Source organism: Mercenaria mercenaria, chromosome 10, assembly GCF_021730395.1.
Source record: "Mercenaria mercenaria strain notata chromosome 10, MADL_Memer_1, whole genome shotgun sequence".
In the NCBI taxonomy this organism is placed as follows: domain Eukaryota; kingdom Metazoa; phylum Mollusca; class Bivalvia; order Venerida; family Veneridae; genus Mercenaria; species Mercenaria mercenaria.
Genome location: NC_069370.1, coordinates 48308019 through 48328612, shown reverse-complemented (window position 1 = coordinate 48328612; position 20594 = coordinate 48308019). Strand labels below are relative to the sequence as shown.

The following is a 20594-nucleotide window of genomic DNA, read 5'->3' as shown; positions in this document are numbered from 1 at the left end:
AATTAATTAAAGAAAGTATGGGTAAAATGTTGATATGTACTCTGTACTGAAATAGTACGTACACAATCTATAAAATAGTAAAGGAGTGAAGGTTTAGCATCAAGTCAATGAGAATGTTGAACATTTATGTGTTGATGTGATTTTTCTTACATTGCACTGTAGAACTTTAAGATATACCCATTGGCGTTTTAACGTGCTGCGAGGACTTCAGATGTACAAAACTGACTATGAATTCTAATAATTATAGTGCGTTATAACAGAATATTTGTTTCCCATTTTCCTTGCTATTGTCATCTAAAATTTTGATACTACCAATAATTTGTTTTCTTGTATTTTGGTGGCAGGTAAATCTTTTATAACAATTTTTCTGCTAGAAAAGGAGGGCTTCACTACAAGACTGTAGCGTTATCATTCCCTATGTAAATGCTCTAGGTATAGAGAACAAGAAGGTCATTGACCCTAAAGCGCTCACCTGAGTACAAGGCTTCAAGTGTGTCTGTAAAAGAACAGAGTAAGGTTTCTTCTATATAAGTCTTTATTATATACATGTCAAGCACATTGTTGAACCTAGGGCAATAATTTGAATAATTACGATAAAAATTACAAATCTGATATCACGCAGAGAAGAAGATTTTTAATGTTTCTTATATAAAAGCCTATAGAAAGTACATGTCAGACACAGGGGCATGGTCATTGTTTTACCTTAGCGTAATAATTCGGACAAGTATGGTTAGAGAGTCAAATCCTTATATCATATACCAAATATCAAAGCTCTAGAAAAAAAGCTTTTTAAAGTCTGATAGCAAAAAAAAACCCTATTTTTAACCAAAAAGACCCTTACGTTCAATGAACCGGAACCATTTGAACAATTTTGAAAGAGAGCTACCCAGATATCATTTGTGTGAAGGCTTGTCAAAATCCATTCAGTAGTTTTGGAGGAGGTACTGTTTAAATAAATTGTTGATGAAAAGTGAGGACGCCCTCTGGTGGCCATGTTTTTTGATGAATCAGAAAAAATTGAACGCTTCTGTAGAATGTCACACAAGAGCCATTTGTGTAAAATTATTCTAAAATCGGACTAGCAGTTTCACACAAGAAGATTTTTAAAGTTTCCACTATATACATATAGGGAATAGTGACCACGCCCTCTGGCAGCCATGCTTTTTGACGAATCGGTATAATTTGAACAATATTGTTAGAGGGTAACATAAGGACCATTTGTGTGAAATTATTCTAAAATCGGGTCAGCAGTTCCACACAAGAAGATTTTTAAAGTTTTCACTATATACATATAGGGAAAAGTGACCACGCCCTCTGGCAGCCATGTGTTTTGACGAATCAATATAATTTGAACAATCCTGGTAGAGGGTCACACAAGGACCATTTGTGTGAAATTATTCTAAAATCGGGTCAGCAGTTTCACACAAGAAGATTTTTAAAGTTTTCACTATATACATATAGGGAAAAGTGACCACGCGCCCCGGCGGCCATGTTTTTACGAATCGGTATAATTTGAAAATCTTGGTAGAGGGCCACACAAGGACCATTTGGGTGAAATTATTTTAAAATCGGACCAGCAGTTTCACACAAGAAGATTTTTTAAAGTTTTTACTATATACATATAGGGAAAAGTGACCACGCCCTCTGGCAGCCATATTTTTTTGACGAATTGATATGATTTGAACAATCTCGGTAGAGGGTCGCACAAGGACTATTTGTGTAGAATTACTCTAAAATCGGGTCAGCAGTTTCATACAAGAAGATTTTTAAAGTTTCCACTATACACATATAGGGAAAAGTGACCACGCGCCCCGGCGGCCATGTTTTTTGACGAATCGGTATAATTTGAACAATCTTGGTAGTGGGTGGCATAAGGACCATTTGTTTGAAGTTATTTCAAAATCGGTCGGTTTAGGAGGAGATGTCGTTTGAAGATTTTCTATTTTTAGCTCTGGCGGCTCTATGTGCAACCAAGCTGGACCGTTTGAACAACTTTGGTAGAGGACCACCCAAGCAACATCCAGGCCAAGTTTCATCAAAATACATTCAGTGTTTTGGAGGAGATGTCGTTTAAACTTAATTGTTGACGACGGACGACTTGACGCACGCACGCACGACGGACACAGCGTTATCACAAAACCTCACCATGAGCACTTTGTGCTCAGGTGAGCTAAAAACACAAAGAAGTGTTAACGTTAGAAAGTGAAAAAAGACAAAAAAAGATATGCCGTGGTAGCTGTCGAATGACAAAACTTATCCGTATAAAGCCCTCTTGTAAGCTTTACTAATACATCAGCCAGTAATATAAGAAAACCTAGGGTACTTCAATATCGTTCAAGAGAAACTGGGGCCATACAATGCGCTACGTAGGTGCTCCAGAGAAACTGGTAATCCTAGTTCTTTTGAATACATATCACATGCAGAAATAGATCGTTTTTATCTGCTTGGGCGAAAAGTGATTAAAACAACAAGAAAGCCATAACGGAAGTTTTATATTTATATATGTGTCAATAAACAAAGATCATATATAACAGTCAAAACTGTATAGAGTTTAGATATAGTTGTATAAATTGATACACTTTCCTTATAATTTTACAAACAATTGACAAAATAGGTCAGTCCACTTTTAGGCTATTTTGATTAAGACATTAAGACGAGCATCAAATACTTTACATTGTTCTAGATATTCTCTGATCTTAAAATGGTTGTAATCCGTTAAATATTCTTAAGGGGACGCATATTGCTACATTCACAGTTCATACAGCACTGTGGAAGGGGTGCATATTCAAGAAATCAATGGTGGGAAAATAAAAAACATATTCCTAAACTGATTTAATACTGATGGACACCTGTAATATTCAGTATTTTGTGGATAAGGATGTGGTACTATGAATGTAATAGGAAAACAGAGGTCTTTGTGAAAGTACATTCAACACAAAATATTACGCTTTTGTATAAGGAAAAAACAGGTTTTTCACAATAACAGTGTTCCAAATAATGTTGAAGGGATAAGATTTTCTTTCTCACACACCAGGTTTGCTTAAACATGTAAAAATTTAACGCCACGTCAGTTCATCTCGGGATGGACGCCATATTTCTCATTGATAAAAAATGTAAACAAAAAAATCAGAGTGGGATTAGCATTGCAAGGGCATAACATGACATTCTACACAATGAATACCTTAGAACTGATATCTAAGATGCTACACAGGTCAGGCTGGTTAAATGCAGAATGTCGATCACTTGAAATTCATCTTGAAAAGGTGGTTAATTTTAGTTTGTTTACATGGTTTTTAATTTTCCCACGACTTCTCGGCGATTCACTGCAAATGTATTACTGCGCCGGACGAAAGGTAACTCTAATAAACAACGGGAGACAACTTAGGTGTCAGCACGTGTACGATTTTTAAAAAAAACATGTCGATGATTATAATTTCTTATCAAATAATGAATCCTATTCAGATATTCGTCTTTAATATTAGAAAATTATTAATTTCTGTGGACATTTGTCAAAAAATATTACTTACAGTGGACTACTTTGCGCATCAAACTGGTTTCCGCTTCAGTTGTGAGGCACTTCCGTTATACTTTTTGACAACAATAACAAAACACAAAATGAATCAATAACGTCACTTATAAACCGACTGCTACTTTAAATCAGTGTAAAGTTGTTGTTACAACATTATACATGTTCGTTACGTTATGAGATAAAGTTTGTCTTGAACTGCATAATCCATTAATTACGTTTAGGTGATATTGCATTTACAACTTATTTGACCCCGTTTTTTTACGTGAATGACAGCATTCTCGTGCAACTCGTGCAAACAGAGTTATGAAAAGTATGGTGGAGAATTCAAGGACAAATTATAAATGACATTAAAGTGAGGATAACTGTGTAGTCGTCCAGTTTTGATCATTGACATTCCTGCTGTGTATTAGTAACTTTTGTGAACAAGATTAGAATGTTGCTTTTGCACATATACACATTGATTGGACCTCTCAACCAAATTTCATACCTTATTTTAGGGATTTTTAAGAAGATACATTTTCAAAAGTTTGTTGAATGTGTTTTGATATTTAAGTGCATTGTAGTTCATGAATACCAAGTTAAAAATTAATAATGGCAACATTTCTAGGCCATTATTGTAAGCCACTAGACTTCCGTAACGATAAATGTTTAATGTATTAAGGGGAATATACTCTTTTAGTTTTTGGAATGTGGCATTCCTTGACCACCGTATCTTTTCTTATGCACTACTTTGTAAACAAACTAAATATTGTGTTTTAGCTCACATATGCCAAATGAAAAGCAAGACAGTGAACTTATTTCACATTCTTTCTTTAAATTAGAATCTGTAGGACATTGATAAATGTTTGGACAAAGCGAAGCACTATTATTTTCGCACCAAAAAGTCTTAATTGTTGACTTTGAATGTACACAAGAAGTCTTATGTTATAACAGTTGAAACAGTATTCATTTCATTTACCAAAACCTTGAACTTTTTTGCAGGTAAATTTTATAATACCCCACCCACTTTTTTCTAATTTCAAAGTATGCGTCCCCTTAACTTCGCTCATGTTATGATTATACGGAAACTATGTTATTCAGGGATTACCAGTGCTTTAACATTGCGTCGCAAAGTACTCTTCGTATACATTTATAAAATAAAGAAGTCGCCCAAACTTATACGTACTTCAACGTACAAATTGATTAATTTTGCCAATTTAATATATACAAGTATTTATGGCAATTTCTGGTACCAGTATTAAAGTGATATTACTAGTGATAATACTACATCGAACGGTCATCGGACATAGTTTTCGCTATCTGTCCACATGATGTAACGCTTTTTATTTGCCTTCCACATTTTTTGTGTCGCGTATTAAAACTGAAATATGTAAAAAAAAGCAACTTAGGGTTCAAACGAAGTAAAGGAACGCATAAAATATAAATAGAAAATATAAATCTTTTAAATGTTAGTTTAGGATTTCATATGGAAGAATGTTATTTCATGGTCAGCTACTCTCGGAGCACAACGGTATTATTGCTTGAACATAGAGGGCAGATTTGCTGAAGTGAAGTGTAACATTCCTCGCAATATACAGGGTCACACCGAACACCTCCCTTCGTCCCGTTACATTCCGTCAACTTCACTTTATTAAAACTTGTCTCTCGTTGCCCACAACTTGTACATCCCAGTTTGATCTTCTTAGGCAAGAACTGTGCAATGAAAGGACAATTAAATGCAAGCCATGAAGAGAAACGGAGTTGGTTTTTAACTTGTTCTTCTTTATGGGTTGATTTGATTTGTTGGCGCAGGAATTTTAGAAATCCCACACGCTTATGTCGTATTTTCTTGTGCAGGTAGTCTAGTCGGGCCAGCTCCTGCTCCTGGCAATAGTAAGCCGAGACTTTTCTCCTCAGACGCATGCCATAAGCTCGTAGTAAAACAACAGCGAGGGCTATGAAGTATAATATAAGAAAGACCGGAATCATGGCGGCTGAGGGCTCTCTAGGCTCTGGTAAACAAGGCTCAATGTCAAGCGTCATATTGAAACCTCTATCAAGATTATAACCTCTGACTATAAGTTTGTAAAACTCCGCCACTGGACCGTTGCCAGCTACAACTATCTGCACGCGTCCACGAGATTCAATTTCTAATTCGATATCGCCGTATTCTCTTACCAGGTACAATATATAATACAAAGCGTAGTCAAAGATAATGACAAGAACGTAAAGGAGAAAATGTAATAAAACTTGAATTAATCCAAGTTTGGAGTATGATATTTCAGTCGCGTTTAGTTTGATAGATGACGTATTTACGTATTCGTCTTTTTCACGCGTTTTTAAAGGAAGGACGGTTTCTCTACCGTTCTTCTCAGCTTCTTTGTCCATTTGTTTAAATTGTTTTGTGATATAAATGTTGTCGTACCCGTCTTTGGCTAGATAATTTCTAAGGTACCAAACTGATTGTATGAATATTAGAAACAGCGACAAAGACAGGCATTTTCGAACAACATCTAATTTCCCTCCTATATCTTTTTCTACTTCAGCTTGTATGGCTTCTGCAGGTTTTGAGACGTTTGCGTTGCCGCTGACTTCTCCTGAGACGTTCATTTCAACATCAAAATAGTTAATCACATCAACAAGCGCTGATCTGTAAATAAAGCCAAATAAATCACAATTTTTAATTAAATATATTTGCGTTATTTTACTCTAAAATGATTTAATTTTATCCTTATATGAAGACTGCATATGTCGACACAGTTATGTTGTGAGCGAGGTGTCACGCATTCAGTGGTTTTGTCAGATTTTGTTTAATGCAATATGAGTAGATACTAACCTAAAAAGCAGACACTGTTCACTTTCTACGTAGAAATGATTTAAGGTATTAGAGCACTAATAGTAATGTTTACAAAATGGCCTTTGCTTGGTATATTCTGTAACCGTGTTTTGCACTATTCTGCAATTTTTAAACAACTTTTACCGTGCCGTTTTTATAAATTTTGTATAACTTATGGTATCTCCTCAAGCTCAAGTACAGACACATTTCAAAGTGATAGCCACTATTCAAAATGTTTGCAGGGAACTCATTTTACCATTAATTTTAATAAAAGAAACATAAAACTATTGGTAAACAATTATAAAACACAAAATAAAAATGTCAATATCATTATTTCTATGGTGCCTCAAGTAAACGGATTTAATGAGACAGAATTCATACTTCAACATTGAAAAAATAAGGTCGAATGCTGTGTTTTTGTTTTGAATTTTGCTTACTCCATTTAAAAATAACCTTAGGGCAGACGTAAAACCTACCTAAATTTCTTCCACAATATATAATCTAAGAGTGAAAGCAAAAAAGAGAACTTTCACCGTGTGTAACTCAATATTTTTAAAGATGTGTAACTCTACCCCTTCTGTTTAAGTAGTAAATTCACTTTGAACACCAAGAAATCGCTTATAAGATTAATATTTTTCAATTTTTGTACAAGAAATCAATAATAAGTCTTGAAAGAAGTAAAAACTTACTAGAAAAAAGGAAAATAAGGGAAAAATTTTGGTCCCAGTAGGGCTTGAACCTACGCCCCCGTAAGAATTGCTGTCAAAGTAGGTTTATGGTAGGAATTGAATACTCTTCAAAAAGGAGGTTCTCTATTAGTGATCTAATACCTTAACATCTTTATATTTGCTGTTTTAAGTCTTACTTTTTTTCATTTATCCAAAACGTGTTGCTTTAAATACATACTTTTAACATTAACCGGAACATGTTGATGTTTATTGTATTAGAAGTATCGTTACGCCCTTCTGTGTACGATAGTTAAGTTTCATTAAACACTTATAATTTATTGACTTAAAAAGATTGATAAATAAAATAGTCTGTAGCTGGCAATATTTGTTGGCTCGTTACAAAATAAAAAAAGTCTTGCTGAGGATCGTGAGTGCGTGTGTGTGTGTGTGTGCGTGTGCGTGTGCGTGTACGTGTGCGTGCGTGCCCTCATATTCCTACCGTTGTGGACACATTTGTATGATTTTGACCTTCGTTGTGGACACATTTTTCGTTGTGGACACTGGAACATGGTGTCCACAAAGATCACACCTCCAGACAAGTCAGAGAGGGGTTATCTTCCCTTTAAATCAGGAACTGTCAACCAACGTTATGGACCAGTGAAACGCACACCTTGACAGGTGCATTAAACTTGTAAATTTTATGTTTCGCTCACACAGAGATCCGTGCGGTAACCTGACACCGCATTGTAGCAATTATATCTACCGAGGCAGTCTGAAGGGCAATTTGCAGTAATTTCTGATAAAACAGGCGATAATATGTTTTGTGAACCCCATCTGTCCCTAATTTATGTCAACAGAGAAAGTTAATTCAATGCGGAATATTTCAACAATGGCAAAGGTAATTTGTTTATTACTTCATAGCTTGTTACTTATAGTTTTTTAGTTTTTCTTACTTTAATTAATTTGAGAAATATGTATTTGATAATATGCGTTTAAAGAACTTTGTTAAACAATAAAATGCTACCAATCTCTGACTTCAAAGTGTTTTAATAACATAACTGATCATATGGAGAAAGATTTATATGCTATTGATCGTAAGATTTTTACATATTGCGGTCTTACGCGATAAGGAAAAATAATTTCAAATAGTTTTTCTCTCACTTCTAGGCTTCACTTGGAAAAGTGGTTGTTAAAGGAAATGTGTATCCAATAATGAATCCATACTGTCTGTTTGGAAGGTAGTAGATAATTCAATCAATATAATGTATTATACATGTGAATTTAAACATTATTATTTCTATTCATATTAATAATATTAGAATTCTACATATCGAATGAAGATCATTTATTTTACACGTGTAGTTGAACATTATTATTTCTATCCATATAATCGATTTAAGTATCATTAATTAAAGCATGGCAAATAGTTATAATGGCAAAACAATGTCATCAAGTTTTGATGTTATTTGATGTGCGTTTTTTCTTTACCGGTCAATGAATCAATATGTAATGATTTATTCTTCAGTGCTGACGGCTGTGATATAATAGTTAAAGACACGATTTCGACGCATTTTCAAATAGAGTTTAATTCTGAGAAGCAGGTACATTTTTGCTCAGTTTTCAACAATATACAGATCTAGTGTTAATTTTGTTTTACTATACTAGTACCAAGTTGTGACTATAACAGGCGCGCGCTTTAATTACCATTTTCTTGATGACACACTGCCTGCTATTAACAGATGATTGATATTTTTATAAAGTTATCATTGCGGCATTCCACATTACCTGCGTTAAGCAAAACTGACTATTGAAGGCCTATTTTATCTTCTTTTTTAAAAACAAAATAGGTGCAAAATCGTATTGTCATAAACATAACTTACATAAAATGCCAGATCGAGCATTGCAATCTTTGCAATATTTAGCTGGAAAAAAATAACAATTTTCAGGAATAGAAATTAGAAATTGCGCAGTCCCATGGTTATTTTTGTAATGTAGAAAGCAACATTTTAACAGTCTCAAAAGCCTGGTCCTTAATTTTTTAACGCCGGAATCAGATTTCTGTCTGATTAGATCCTTATTACTGTAGACGCACTAGAAAAAAGTTATATTAAGTTTTATAATGTGTTTTGCAATTATTTACCATTACATTGAAGTAATGAATTTTCTGAATACATTATGTACATTGGACCCGTCTCAACAATATACTTACGAGAAATAGACTTCGCAATTTTCTCGTAAAGTTACGATATTGATAAGACGGCCCCATATACCGTCGCTTTAAAATATGTCTATAAAAGTTTGAGGAATTAATATTTATTCACAATTTATGAAAATAGCCACGATGAAAATTGCCTAAATTAATGAAACAGTGCGAAATAAGGTTAACTTTAAGAATATACCATTTTCAACAAAACTATTAGGTGTCTAATACCTTAAAAGAAAAAAATGCTTATCAAAATATTGGTTTGTAATGACTGTTGGTATTATTCGTGAGTAAGTAATTTCATGATAAAGGATCTTTTTTTTTAATTTATTTATTACAACCATTTTGTTTTCATCTTAATTCTCAGAAACTTGGGCCTTTTTGTGAAAGGTGACACTACTGTTTAGCAGTAACCTTTCTACTGCTACAGATAAACTAGACGGCAGAAAGCATCTGTCAGAGATAATTAGATAGCTGCTGTGCTTAATGACCATTTTATCGGGCTCTGGTCAGTAAATCAAATGCATCATTATGTATAACAATATCCAGCTTATCAAAACTACTAATTAAAAAAACGTTGCAACAAAAAATCTACCCTGAAAACATTTTATAGTTTTATATAATATAAGAATCATTGATTACATCTTTCAGCCGCTATAAATTGCAGTAAATAAAACAGGAATAGGAGTATTTCTTCACTACCTGCCTAAGTAAAACAATTTATTTTTAACGTATATGAAATACACTATGTTCACTTTTTATGTCTCAGGTCGAGGTGTTTTTTGCGAAAAACTTGATCAGAAATGGAAAATTCCTTGCGGAATACCATGGCGTTTTATCCAAAGCTGACGACGTGAAAGACAAAGATACAAACTACACATATTTCTTTGACTTTAATGGTGTCAAGTACTGGTATGTAAAATATTTCAACCTTTAAATGATACAAGCCTTTAAATTTAAGCTACAAAATTGGATATCAAACGCAAAGGCGGATCTGTGTCTGTTTTAGAATAAGGTAATCAAAGGCAAGGCAGTACTGTGTAACATTTACATAAATCATTTGTGAATCGGATTCCTTCAAGAAAACTAATGTTAATGCTTTCTTTTATTTATATAATGTAACTTTAAATCCATGAAAATACTCTTGTGAATAAAAATGCATTTTCAAAATTAAAAACATCCATTTGAAATATGCATGATTATATTTGGTCTCATAAATGTATATCTAAGATAAATGAATTAACTTTAAGACTTTATCGCACTAGTTTGACACATTTGTCTGTTCAGTACGTTTTAATTTTTGCTATTATCATATTTTTGGTAGCATTGATGCCTCAGAGGAACCAAAACTGTATCAACCATCGTTAGGACGGCTAGTAAATCATGCAGACAAAAAACATCAGAGAAATTCAAGAATAACAGTCATTGGTGTGAATGGGTTCCTCATCTTATACTGTTTGCGACTAGGTTAGTTGTTGCTGTAATTTATTACACATGTTATGAATATGAAAACAGGAATGATCTAATCAGTTGATTTTGCGCTCTTTATATAATTAAGATTCTCCATCAAAAGTATAGTTACTGTCAAGCAGCGATTCAATATCTGGCTAAGAGACAGTTTAAACGAATAACTAACGGTTATTTCAGAAAGAGAAAAAACATTCATATCAATAGATATGTAAAATATATCTAATTTGAATAATATTTAACAATAAAACATCATAAATAACATACATGATAAATTGTGGACATTTACTCCTCACTGTTTTTATTGTCGCACTGTGGACACCAAGTCAGTGAGCGTTCAAATCTATCAGTCTGCATTGTGGACACCAAGATATAGTGGACGCAACTTGACCCCGATGGTTGACCTTTGTATTATAATGCATAAAGAGGCACAACCTATTATTGAAAAGGAGTGTACGTAAAACGATTCCTCTCTTTGCATTCATAAATTTAGATACACGGCTACCTAAGCACCCCTTATTTCTACAATGAAATAATCGATATGAATAATCAGCCTTAGGTCAACCACCGCGGTCAAGTTGCGACTACTATAATGCTCACTAAATCATTATATCTGCCTTGTGGACACCAAATAACATATATGTAATTATAGATGATTTAATGTTGATAAATATTAGTTTTTAACAAATGAAATTTAAATGATGTGTTATTAATTACGCGTGTTACTTCTGACATGTTTTGAAATACAGTAGGGGATTTAAATTAAACATTAACATGTTTATTCAGATTCTTCGTAATTAATAATTATTACGTAAATGCAACATGCCATATTTACAAATACGACAGTTACAAATTGTCAGTAAATGCATTTGTGTAATTCCAATCAAAAGTATAGTCACTGTAAAGCAATTATTAAATATATGGTTAGGAGACTGTTTAACCGAGTTACTAACAGTAAACGCCAGAAGCGAAAAAAACAAACAACTCAACAGATATGTTAAATTCTAATCTGAACAATATCAAGCAATTACATATCATAATAAAATTTATGATTAAAAAAAATGAACATTACTCATCAGTGTTTTCTTGTCACACTGTGGACACCAAGTCAGTGAGCGTTCAACTCAGTCAATTTTCATTGTGGACACCAAGTTACAACCCACAAAATCATTCTATCTGCCTTGTGGACACCAAATTACATATGTAATTGTAGATAATTTAATGTTAATATCGATTATTTTTTACCAAATGGAATTTAAATGACGTGTGATTTATTACGCGTGTTCCTCCGCACATGTTTTGAATATGAAAACATTAATAATCTAAGCAGTTGATCTTGTAGTCATTGTGTAATTAAGACTCTCCACACTAAATGCAGTCGGGGGTTTTAATTAAACATTTACATGTTTATTCAGATTCTTCATATAACGTAAGTACAGCCTGACGTATTCACAAAAACGACTGTTACAATTTTTAGTAAATGCATTGTGTAATTCCCATTAAAAGTATAGTTATTGCCAAACATCGTATCAATGTACTGTTTAGAGACAGTTTAAACGAATGACTAACATACATTGCAGAAAGAGAAAACAAACATAAATGTCAACAGAACTGTAAAATTGTAATTTGAACAATATCAAACAATAAAACATCATATTTGATAAAACACATGATAAAAATAGAGAACATTTACTCCTCACTGTTTTCATTAAGTCGCACTGTGGACACCAAGTCAGTGAGCGTTCAACTATTATCAATCTGCACTGTGGACACCAAGTTACAGCTCATTTAATCATTCTATCAGCCTTGTGGACCCTAATTTAAACTGTAATTGTAGATTATATAATGTTAATATCGATTTTTTTTAAACAATCGGAATCTAACTGATGTGTAACTGGTTACACATGTTATTTCTAACATGATTTGATTATGAAAACAGGCATAATCTAAGCAGTTGATTATGTAGTCATTGTGTAATTAAGATTCTCCACACTAAATGCAGTCGGGGGGTTAATAAAACATTAACATGTTTATTCAGATTCTTGATATTACATAAGTACGACCTAACATATTTACAGATACGACAGTTACAATTATAAGTAAATGTATAGTTGTAATTTCCATTAAAAGTATAGTTACTGTCAAATAGCGCATCAATGTAATGTTTAGAGACTGTTTAAACGAATGACTAACAGTCATTGCAGAAAGAGAAAACAAACATAAATTTCAACAGATATGTAAAATAAATATAATTTGAACAATATCAAACAATAAAATATCATAAATAACATGATAAAAAATGTGAACAATTCCTCTCACTGTTTTCATTAAGTCGCACTGTGGACACCAAGTCAGTGAGCGTTCAACTCTATCAATATATCTTTCGCCTAAAAGAACTTCCATTTCAATCTTCACTGTTCCAGAAGTAATTTCTTTTAAATAAAATTTTAGGACAATTAAAAAAAAAAAAAAAAAAACATGTTTCTTTTTTCAATCATTACCGGGTATTTCACTTTGTTTTGGTCTAATGCACATTCAGATTTGACTTGTAATGAAAACTGCGACGGTGAGCCAGTTCAGTCTCCTGTAATACGCAGAGCGTGTGAATACCAAAGGAAGGTCTGTAGTTCGATTGGTCATGAGAACAACAACAGTGGTGTAACATCGGCTTCCAAACGCAAAGCAGGTATTGTTTTAACACAATCACTGCTTGATTTTTGCAGTCAATAATAGTTGTTATTCAAATAAATTAGACATTAATGTAAAGGCTTAACAATTTTATATTTCTTCTTTACCACTTGTACTTTCTAAACCTTAAATGTAATTAGAACCCTTTGTTGAATATGATAAATTTAATTCATTTTAATTTCAAAGCTTTGTTTATTTATTTTTTCTTTATTCTTTTTTCTTTCTTTTTATCCTTCATGATTCTTTATACTATGATTTTATGAGTTTTTTACAAAGTAACTGAAACATTTTTCTTTTATATATTAGAATTTCCAGTACAAACAAGGCAAAAAGATCAAGGTCGTTTCTTGGACAGAGGAGCAGTTAGCGGTCATGCAAAGGTCATTCGCCAAAAATCTCCGCTGCTTAAGAGTTCCTAACAAGGAAGAATGCGAACAAGCAAGGAAAAATGGGAGCCTGTTGCTTTCTCGTGACTGGAAGAACATCATATTCCGTGCCCATCATGAAATACAAAGATTAAAGAAAAAATGAAGTCAGTTTGAAAAAAAAGTTAACAGAAAAAGAAACATCCGTTAAACTTGCAATGAAATCTTACAGACATACATTTTCAAAATGTAAAATGTTTATGTGTGTTTTTTTACATAAAGTCCCAGACACTCGTTCATGTAAAGTATTGTTTTTGCTGGATGTTCATGTTAAGAGGTCATGATATATCGACAAATTACTATCACGGGTTCGTTCATGAAAAAATAATAAATTGACTGAAATAAAAGTATTGTAGTTCTTCTACTGAGGTTGTCGTTCTTAATGAAAGCTAAAGATTTATCCATTCGTCTAAGTTATACCTCCCAAACAATTCATTCTTGCAGAATTTGTACAGAACTTTTGTTTAAGTATTAGTCCATTATCATTCATTTACATTTATTTACGATAAACACCTGTTCGCGGTCCGAATACATCTATTCATCCTTTGCACTGTGTTTGTTTTCAGAAATTGTGATAGAAATTTTTAATTTAAGGCCTAGATCTTGGCAGTGGGCCAAGGGATTTCTATCTTCACCAGCACAGTTTGGGGCTAATGACTATCACAGTATGGTTCCAATAAACAAGGATCATTGTTTATTGGAGGTCAGTCTACCTTACAAATGTATCAATTAGTGAGAAGGGGAAACATAAATATTGATAACTTTTAAAGTTATACCTATTTGTTGGCATTTTTATGTAAAGAAAAATATCTGTTGGTCAAACACAATAATTAAATAATAAGAAACTTTATTTTAGGAAAAAAGCAGGTTTCTATTTTTCAAATTCTGTCTGGAGACGTGTAATATTGCAGAAAATTGTGACTTTAACTCATCTAAAAGTTTTGTTTAATGCTTGCAGAATACTGTATGTAACATTTGTCTAAGATTGAAACCGAATGTGCATTTCAGTGTTACAAAATAAAGCATGATAAAAGTACACTTTTGGCAACTTACTGAAGTTGAAAATTCAGTATACTATTAGATGGAACACAATAATTTGATTTTATCCAGTGTATTATATTCAAATAATGGTGATTGCATAAATACGAGAAAACCATTTTCCAATTCTTTTTGTAAATATTCTAAATAAATATAAGGATCACCTTCATCAATATGAATTTCATAATAATTATGATATTGGAAAATTTTGTTTGTCAACACAGAGAAATCATTGAGTTTTCACTATTACAATTTAACTTTGTTTTATTATCATTATTATTTGTAATAATATAACTATATATTTTATTATTTTATTTGTAATGTTATATTATTATTGTTATCTATATAATATCAAAATAATAGTAATTATTATTATTACCGGTATTCCACATTGAAGGAAAATTAATTTCTTTCAACTCCACTGCACACATCTTCATGGTCTAGTTGGGACCCTGCTGAGCTAATTGCCCTTTAATCAGCTACTGTTACATAATCGCTGATAAGCAGCAGATAAGATGGAAGTTGTTCATTGAATTGTGGAGGACATTTATATAGTAGTGGATCTAGGCCTTTAAATACTATTGTGTTTAATGATCCCTTAGTCCTTATCCTTTACCTGTACCAAAAAGTATGCACACTCGCACATGTGAAGCCATATGACCATGTAGACACCTACCATATAAGGCTGGTGTCCACAACGACTAATTGGTGTTCATATTGTGAGTTACCCCTTCTTCGTTTATATTGGCTATTTTCAGTAAATCATCGAATGAGTAGCCTCAATGATAAGATAGAGTAAGAAAATTATCAATTCTGTTTGAATAATACCATTAGAAAGTAAAGTGTCCACAGTGAAGGTTAAAACTGCAGTGTCCACATGGTAGGCAATATGAGTATGCGTGCGTGTGCGTGTGCGTGTATGTGTGTGTGTTCGGGTTTAACGTCTTTCTCAACAATTTTTCAGTCATATGAACGACGGTGTCTACTTGTAGCAGTGAGCACAATGCCCAATTTTATAGTGCTGCCTCACTGAAATATCACGCCGTATACACATGACATGATACCCAACTAGTCACATTATACTAACACCGGGCTGACCAGTCCTAGTACTATCCTCTTAATGCTGAGCGCCAAGCGAGGAAGCTACTAGTACCATTTTTACGTGTTTGGTATGACGCGGCCAGGGATCGAATCCACGACCTCTCGCACTCGAAGCGGACGCTCTACCACTAGGCTACCGAGGCGGTCGTCTTTCTTTTTTTTTTCTTACTTATCGTACTTAGCCAATATAGCCGTCTACTAAACATGAATATATTGATATTGTTCAGTATTGATATTTGCAACCACGAAAAATTTCTCATCAATTTGCACATATATACCTGGTTTTCTTGGCAACGTCATAAAGGTCAACATCAAGTTTGATATCATCACAGCTTTTAGAAAAGTCAAAGCCTTCACAAAGGGGTCCTTTGCATAGCCTGAAGAAAAAATGGAATGGCCGTAATTGACAGTTTTTTTTGTAAGTAATATGCTTAATATTTAGAAGCATTTAAAGTCGAAATGTGAATATCTGATGTCAATTTCAGGATCATGTTTTTCATTCAAACCTCCATGTACATTCTTGTCTTATTTTACTTACGTATTTATATTGTTTTGTCAATATATTGTTACTTGCAGTATAAGATTAGACTTGGCAAGGTGTAAATTTATCTTTGCACGAATATTCATTTCGTTATAACTATAACTATACTTTTTTCCCTCAACAATTAATCATTATCAGTACTCATCTAGCATTTAACTATACTGGAAAACTTCTACAATAAATTTAACATATTTTGGATTAGCTTTATTACTGCGTTACTTCTAAAGAAAATCCATATTAGAACTGTCAGAGATGTTCCACATATTTTCTTAGTTTTTTCGAATCAACAACATCATTTACTACGTCAAAAGAAGATTTTATATTTTACAGGTTTAATGTATGATTGGAATTGTCTGGGATAGTAATACCGCATTTTGTTAATTATTCTACAATGAAAACGGCGACCACTTGAGCAGATTACAATAATTCCATCAAAAATATTACTGTAAATAACTCCTTACGCAGTGAAAGGAATATTGGCAGATGCACATTGATTCACACATTCTGCATTCAAAGAATTAACAGCATTTCGGCATTTCTGAAAATAACAAAAGAACAATAACTATTGATTACTCCCACTTACTTTTTAATTCACTGAATATTCTTATTTAAAAGATACATTTTATTTTGTTGACATAACGGTTGCTATCCTCATTCTTATGTACAAAAAAAAATAACATGTATTCACCTTTCGGATAACATCTAAAGCTTCGTCGGCCGTTGTTACTCCTTCTAGCTGTTTTAAAATTTCTTTAACAGGTCCCAATTTTGAATGCATTTCACGTGTAATATCTTCTAATTCTTCTTGCTGTTCCGTTACGTATTGTGTTAGATTTTCTATAGGTGCGGCTAACTGACGCTGTAGTACTCGTGTTTGATTGGCTGCAAGTTGAACAACACACGCCATACTACTTCCTGTCTCTCTTGAATTGTGGGATATATTAGATACCGGATGCTTCAGAATTAACGCAAAAATGGCTGTTAGCAGAATTGCTCTTCCAACCCCAGTAAAGAAATTAGGAACAACTAGTGCAATAATACATCTGATGAAAGATGAAAGGGCCATACCAAAGCAAAACAGTACAGTTAGAAAGGCCATTAAGATCCCAGCTTCTGCCAATGTATATCCAAAATTGTAATAGTATACAAGAAACATGAGAACTCCAATTACAAGTCCTGAAATAACACCAATTACTGCCTTAACCCCTCTTTTTTCCTCCTTTGAACTTTTGATAAGATTTTCAGTACTGGATTTGAACGAGCTTAGCTTTCCGAAACGATGAAAACCTCTGCCCGAGTTCTCTATTTTCGCAATCTTTTTATTTTTACCCTTGGTTGTGTCACCGTAATAGTTATCGTAATTTGCCAGTTGATCCTTGAATGATTCCTCAAACGATGAATCCTGCCACGACGCTACCGACTCTGGGATGCTGATTGATTGCTCTATTTTGATATCATCAAACCTGACACCCCTCAGCGTGTTAGATTTTGAAAAAATCTCTTCCGCTTTGGCTTCTTTTTCTTCTCCATTTTCGTCTGTAATAAATTAACTGTTTGTTTAAAAGGGTTACATTTTTTGTATGAAAATATACATACGGTACATGTATGTCGAATATCATCATATATAAATACAACATATCCTACCATACAGTGCAGCACATTTTACAAATTATCTGGAGAAACAGGACACTATGTGATAGAACATGATACAGAAAACAAACTTAATTATGAAATACACATGGCCACAAAGGCTCATGTAAACAAATCAATACAGCCTGCAAACAGATTTTGCTAATAGGGATACAGAAAAATATTGTCTGCGAATTACGTGAATTACAAGAGCTAAGTATACCACACAGCATTTTCTAGACATGTATTGCAAAGTTATTTTTTTTTTAATCAAAAGCAAATCTGCGACTAATGATTAATGTGTTTTGTGATTTGATGTGACAATATTTATCTTTCTAAATGAGTGTTCGGCACATGTGTAGTTATCTTTTTCTCTCTCCAAAATGTGTAAAAAATACTTAATTAATCACAAGCACGTAAATGCTGACTGTACGAAGTAAGGTGCTAACACAGTTAGCTTACTACCTTTCTCTGTGTTTTTGACCATTTTCAGTTTAAAAGTTTTTGCAGGCTTTGTTTTTCGCTGTTTGTTTACATCAAATGCCAAGGGTCCTGTTAAATTCTGCCTTGGTCTTTCATCTTCATTCTTGAGTGAAGCTTTACCTACTTGAATATGTTTGGAGACATTTGCATACACATGCTTCTCTGGTAACACTTCTGTACTTACATTTTCTGCTTAAAATAGGAAATATATGTAAAGGGATATTTTTACGCATGTTGTAGTCTTCAAATAACGACAGTTTACAACTGAAGGTTAAAGGTCAGTAATTCAAATCCTTCTTTGTTTCATATAAAAAACGACAACTTCAGATCGTCTTTACGTATCTTTAGAGAACATCACTTTTTCCTACACCTATTTTTCATACAAGTTCTATCACAAGCTAACGAAAAAATGAAAAGAAATTAGGGGGTTATGTAGTTCCTAGTGAAATGCCAGTCAGTTGTGGTCTGCTACCCTAAAAATGGCGCATATTTGCTCTCGTCCGCGCAATAAACACCTACTTCCGGTTTCGATCTGCAAAACATGCCAGGTGGGGTGTATGAACATTAAAACCGTCTCATTTCATGCAGAATGTATTCTAGTAGTGAAAAATGGTGATTAAAGCACTCGTTCTACACGAATTTGCGCGAAAAATGGGAAAATTAGGATCTATTTATTATGGACTTCTTTCGACTACACCACGGAAGCACATTTTCGACCGAATTACTGACCTTATTCCTGAAGAGTTAATGTAAACTTTAGATGACCAGGGACAATTAGACAGTGTTTTAAATGCGCTTGTCATAAAAACGAGGTATGACAGTTTCACAGCGACACAACTATACTACCAACATTTTTCTAACCGAATGTTTAAATGGAAATACAACAGATAATGTGGCATTTCTCGACCTTTGAATCTGACGGGTGTAAAAATATATCAAAATTTGATTAATCCTGAAATAAGAGCAATAACAATAATTTTCTTCACGTGCATCCTCTGTAAGCCATTGACTATTTAGCTTATAATCTATTCCCGTATGCTAATTCTGATTTATGATGAGGTTGCTATTAAAAAAAGAACATATTTACAGAAGCATATTTACCTGGGAGTGGTGCATTGTCATTGCCTTCTTCTGGTTCCACGCACGCCGACGGGAAAGCCCCCGTTTTCTTAGATCTCTCATTGAAACCAATGTACCAAGTTTCATCTAGAACGTGAACCGCTGAGAGTTGGTCACCAGGAATCAAGGAAATACACTTTAAAGAGTCCGATCCTTCGAAGTCTCCGATTGCACGAAACATTTTTATCACACGGAAATTTAAAACTTTACTGTTGTCTACTCTAAACAATTTCAAGACATCAGATTTTCAAAATTTAAAGTGGTTACATGCTGAATCCAAATGTCATGATTTAATAACTCCTTTAGCTATAATTGTCGTCTATCTTTTAATCTGTTAATTGTTTGTGTCTGTGTAATTGGAAACGGATCTGATTTGATTTATAGGAGAAACACGCACTTGAATACATTCTAAGAATATAAAGTTGATAACTAGTTGATTCTAACTGTGTTGTTTAATAATCTGATAAACGTGTTTATATTTCCATATATGGTATTCATGACGCAATTTATTATATACAAAGTACTTTATGAATTCATACTGTTTGTGCGACTTTTAACATGATAATGTATCTCTAAAGTCCATCAAATTTCCTTTTATATACAAAATTATTTACTTTTACTCACACATACATATTTTATTTTTAGAATATGATGGTAAAGAAGGAAGTACTCACGACGGCTTGATGACTGAACTCGAGGCCACTGAATTTTGATTATTAACCCCTACCCTGCTAAATGTCTACAATGAACGTGTCAATTTTTCAATTTGGACAGTACCATTGACTGCTAAAAGGGGTGCTTACCTTCAAAATATTGGCTGAATAGTGAACAGTGCAGATCTTGATCAGACTGTACGGATATGCAAGCTGATCATGATCTACACTGGTC

The 20594-nt window shown here is 33.4% G+C and overlaps 1 protein-coding gene across 2 annotated transcripts; it reads right to left on the bottom strand.

Moving 5' to 3' along the window:
* Positions 1–2484: 2484 nt before the first annotated feature.
* On the bottom strand, positions 2485–20334 carry LOC123561656 (DC-STAMP domain-containing protein 2-like). Of its 2 annotated transcripts, none has more exons than XM_045354166.2 (5): positions 19689–20334; positions 17164–18011; positions 16937–17013; positions 16213–16311; positions 2485–6158 (listed from the first exon to the last, which is right to left on the bottom strand). In XM_045354166.2, the coding sequence occupies exons 1-5, from the start codon at positions 19885–19887 to the stop codon at positions 5021–5023; spliced, it is 2361 nt and encodes a 786-aa protein (XP_045210101.2). In that variant the 5' UTR covers positions 19888–20334; the 3' UTR covers positions 2485–5020. The 2 variants fall into 2 exon arrangements, with proteins under 2 accessions (XP_045210101.2, XP_053408993.1); XM_053553018.1 differs by lacking the exon at positions 19689–20334 and adding an exon at positions 18570–19342.
* Positions 20335–20594: the final 260 nt, after the last annotated feature.

Coding starts and splice junctions, on each gene's coding strand:
- LOC123561656 (XM_045354166.2), bottom strand. CDS start 19,887: ATGTTTCGTGCAATCGGAGACTTCGAAGGATCGGACTCTTTAAAGTGT. Junction 17,014..17,163: donor CTTTAGATGTTATCCGAAAG/GTGAATACATGT, acceptor TGTTATTTTCAG/AAATGCCGAAATGCTGTTAA. Junction 16,312..16,936: donor GCCAATATTCCTTTCACTGC/GTAAGGAGTTAT, acceptor TTTTTTCTTCAG/GCTATGCAAAGGACCCCTTT.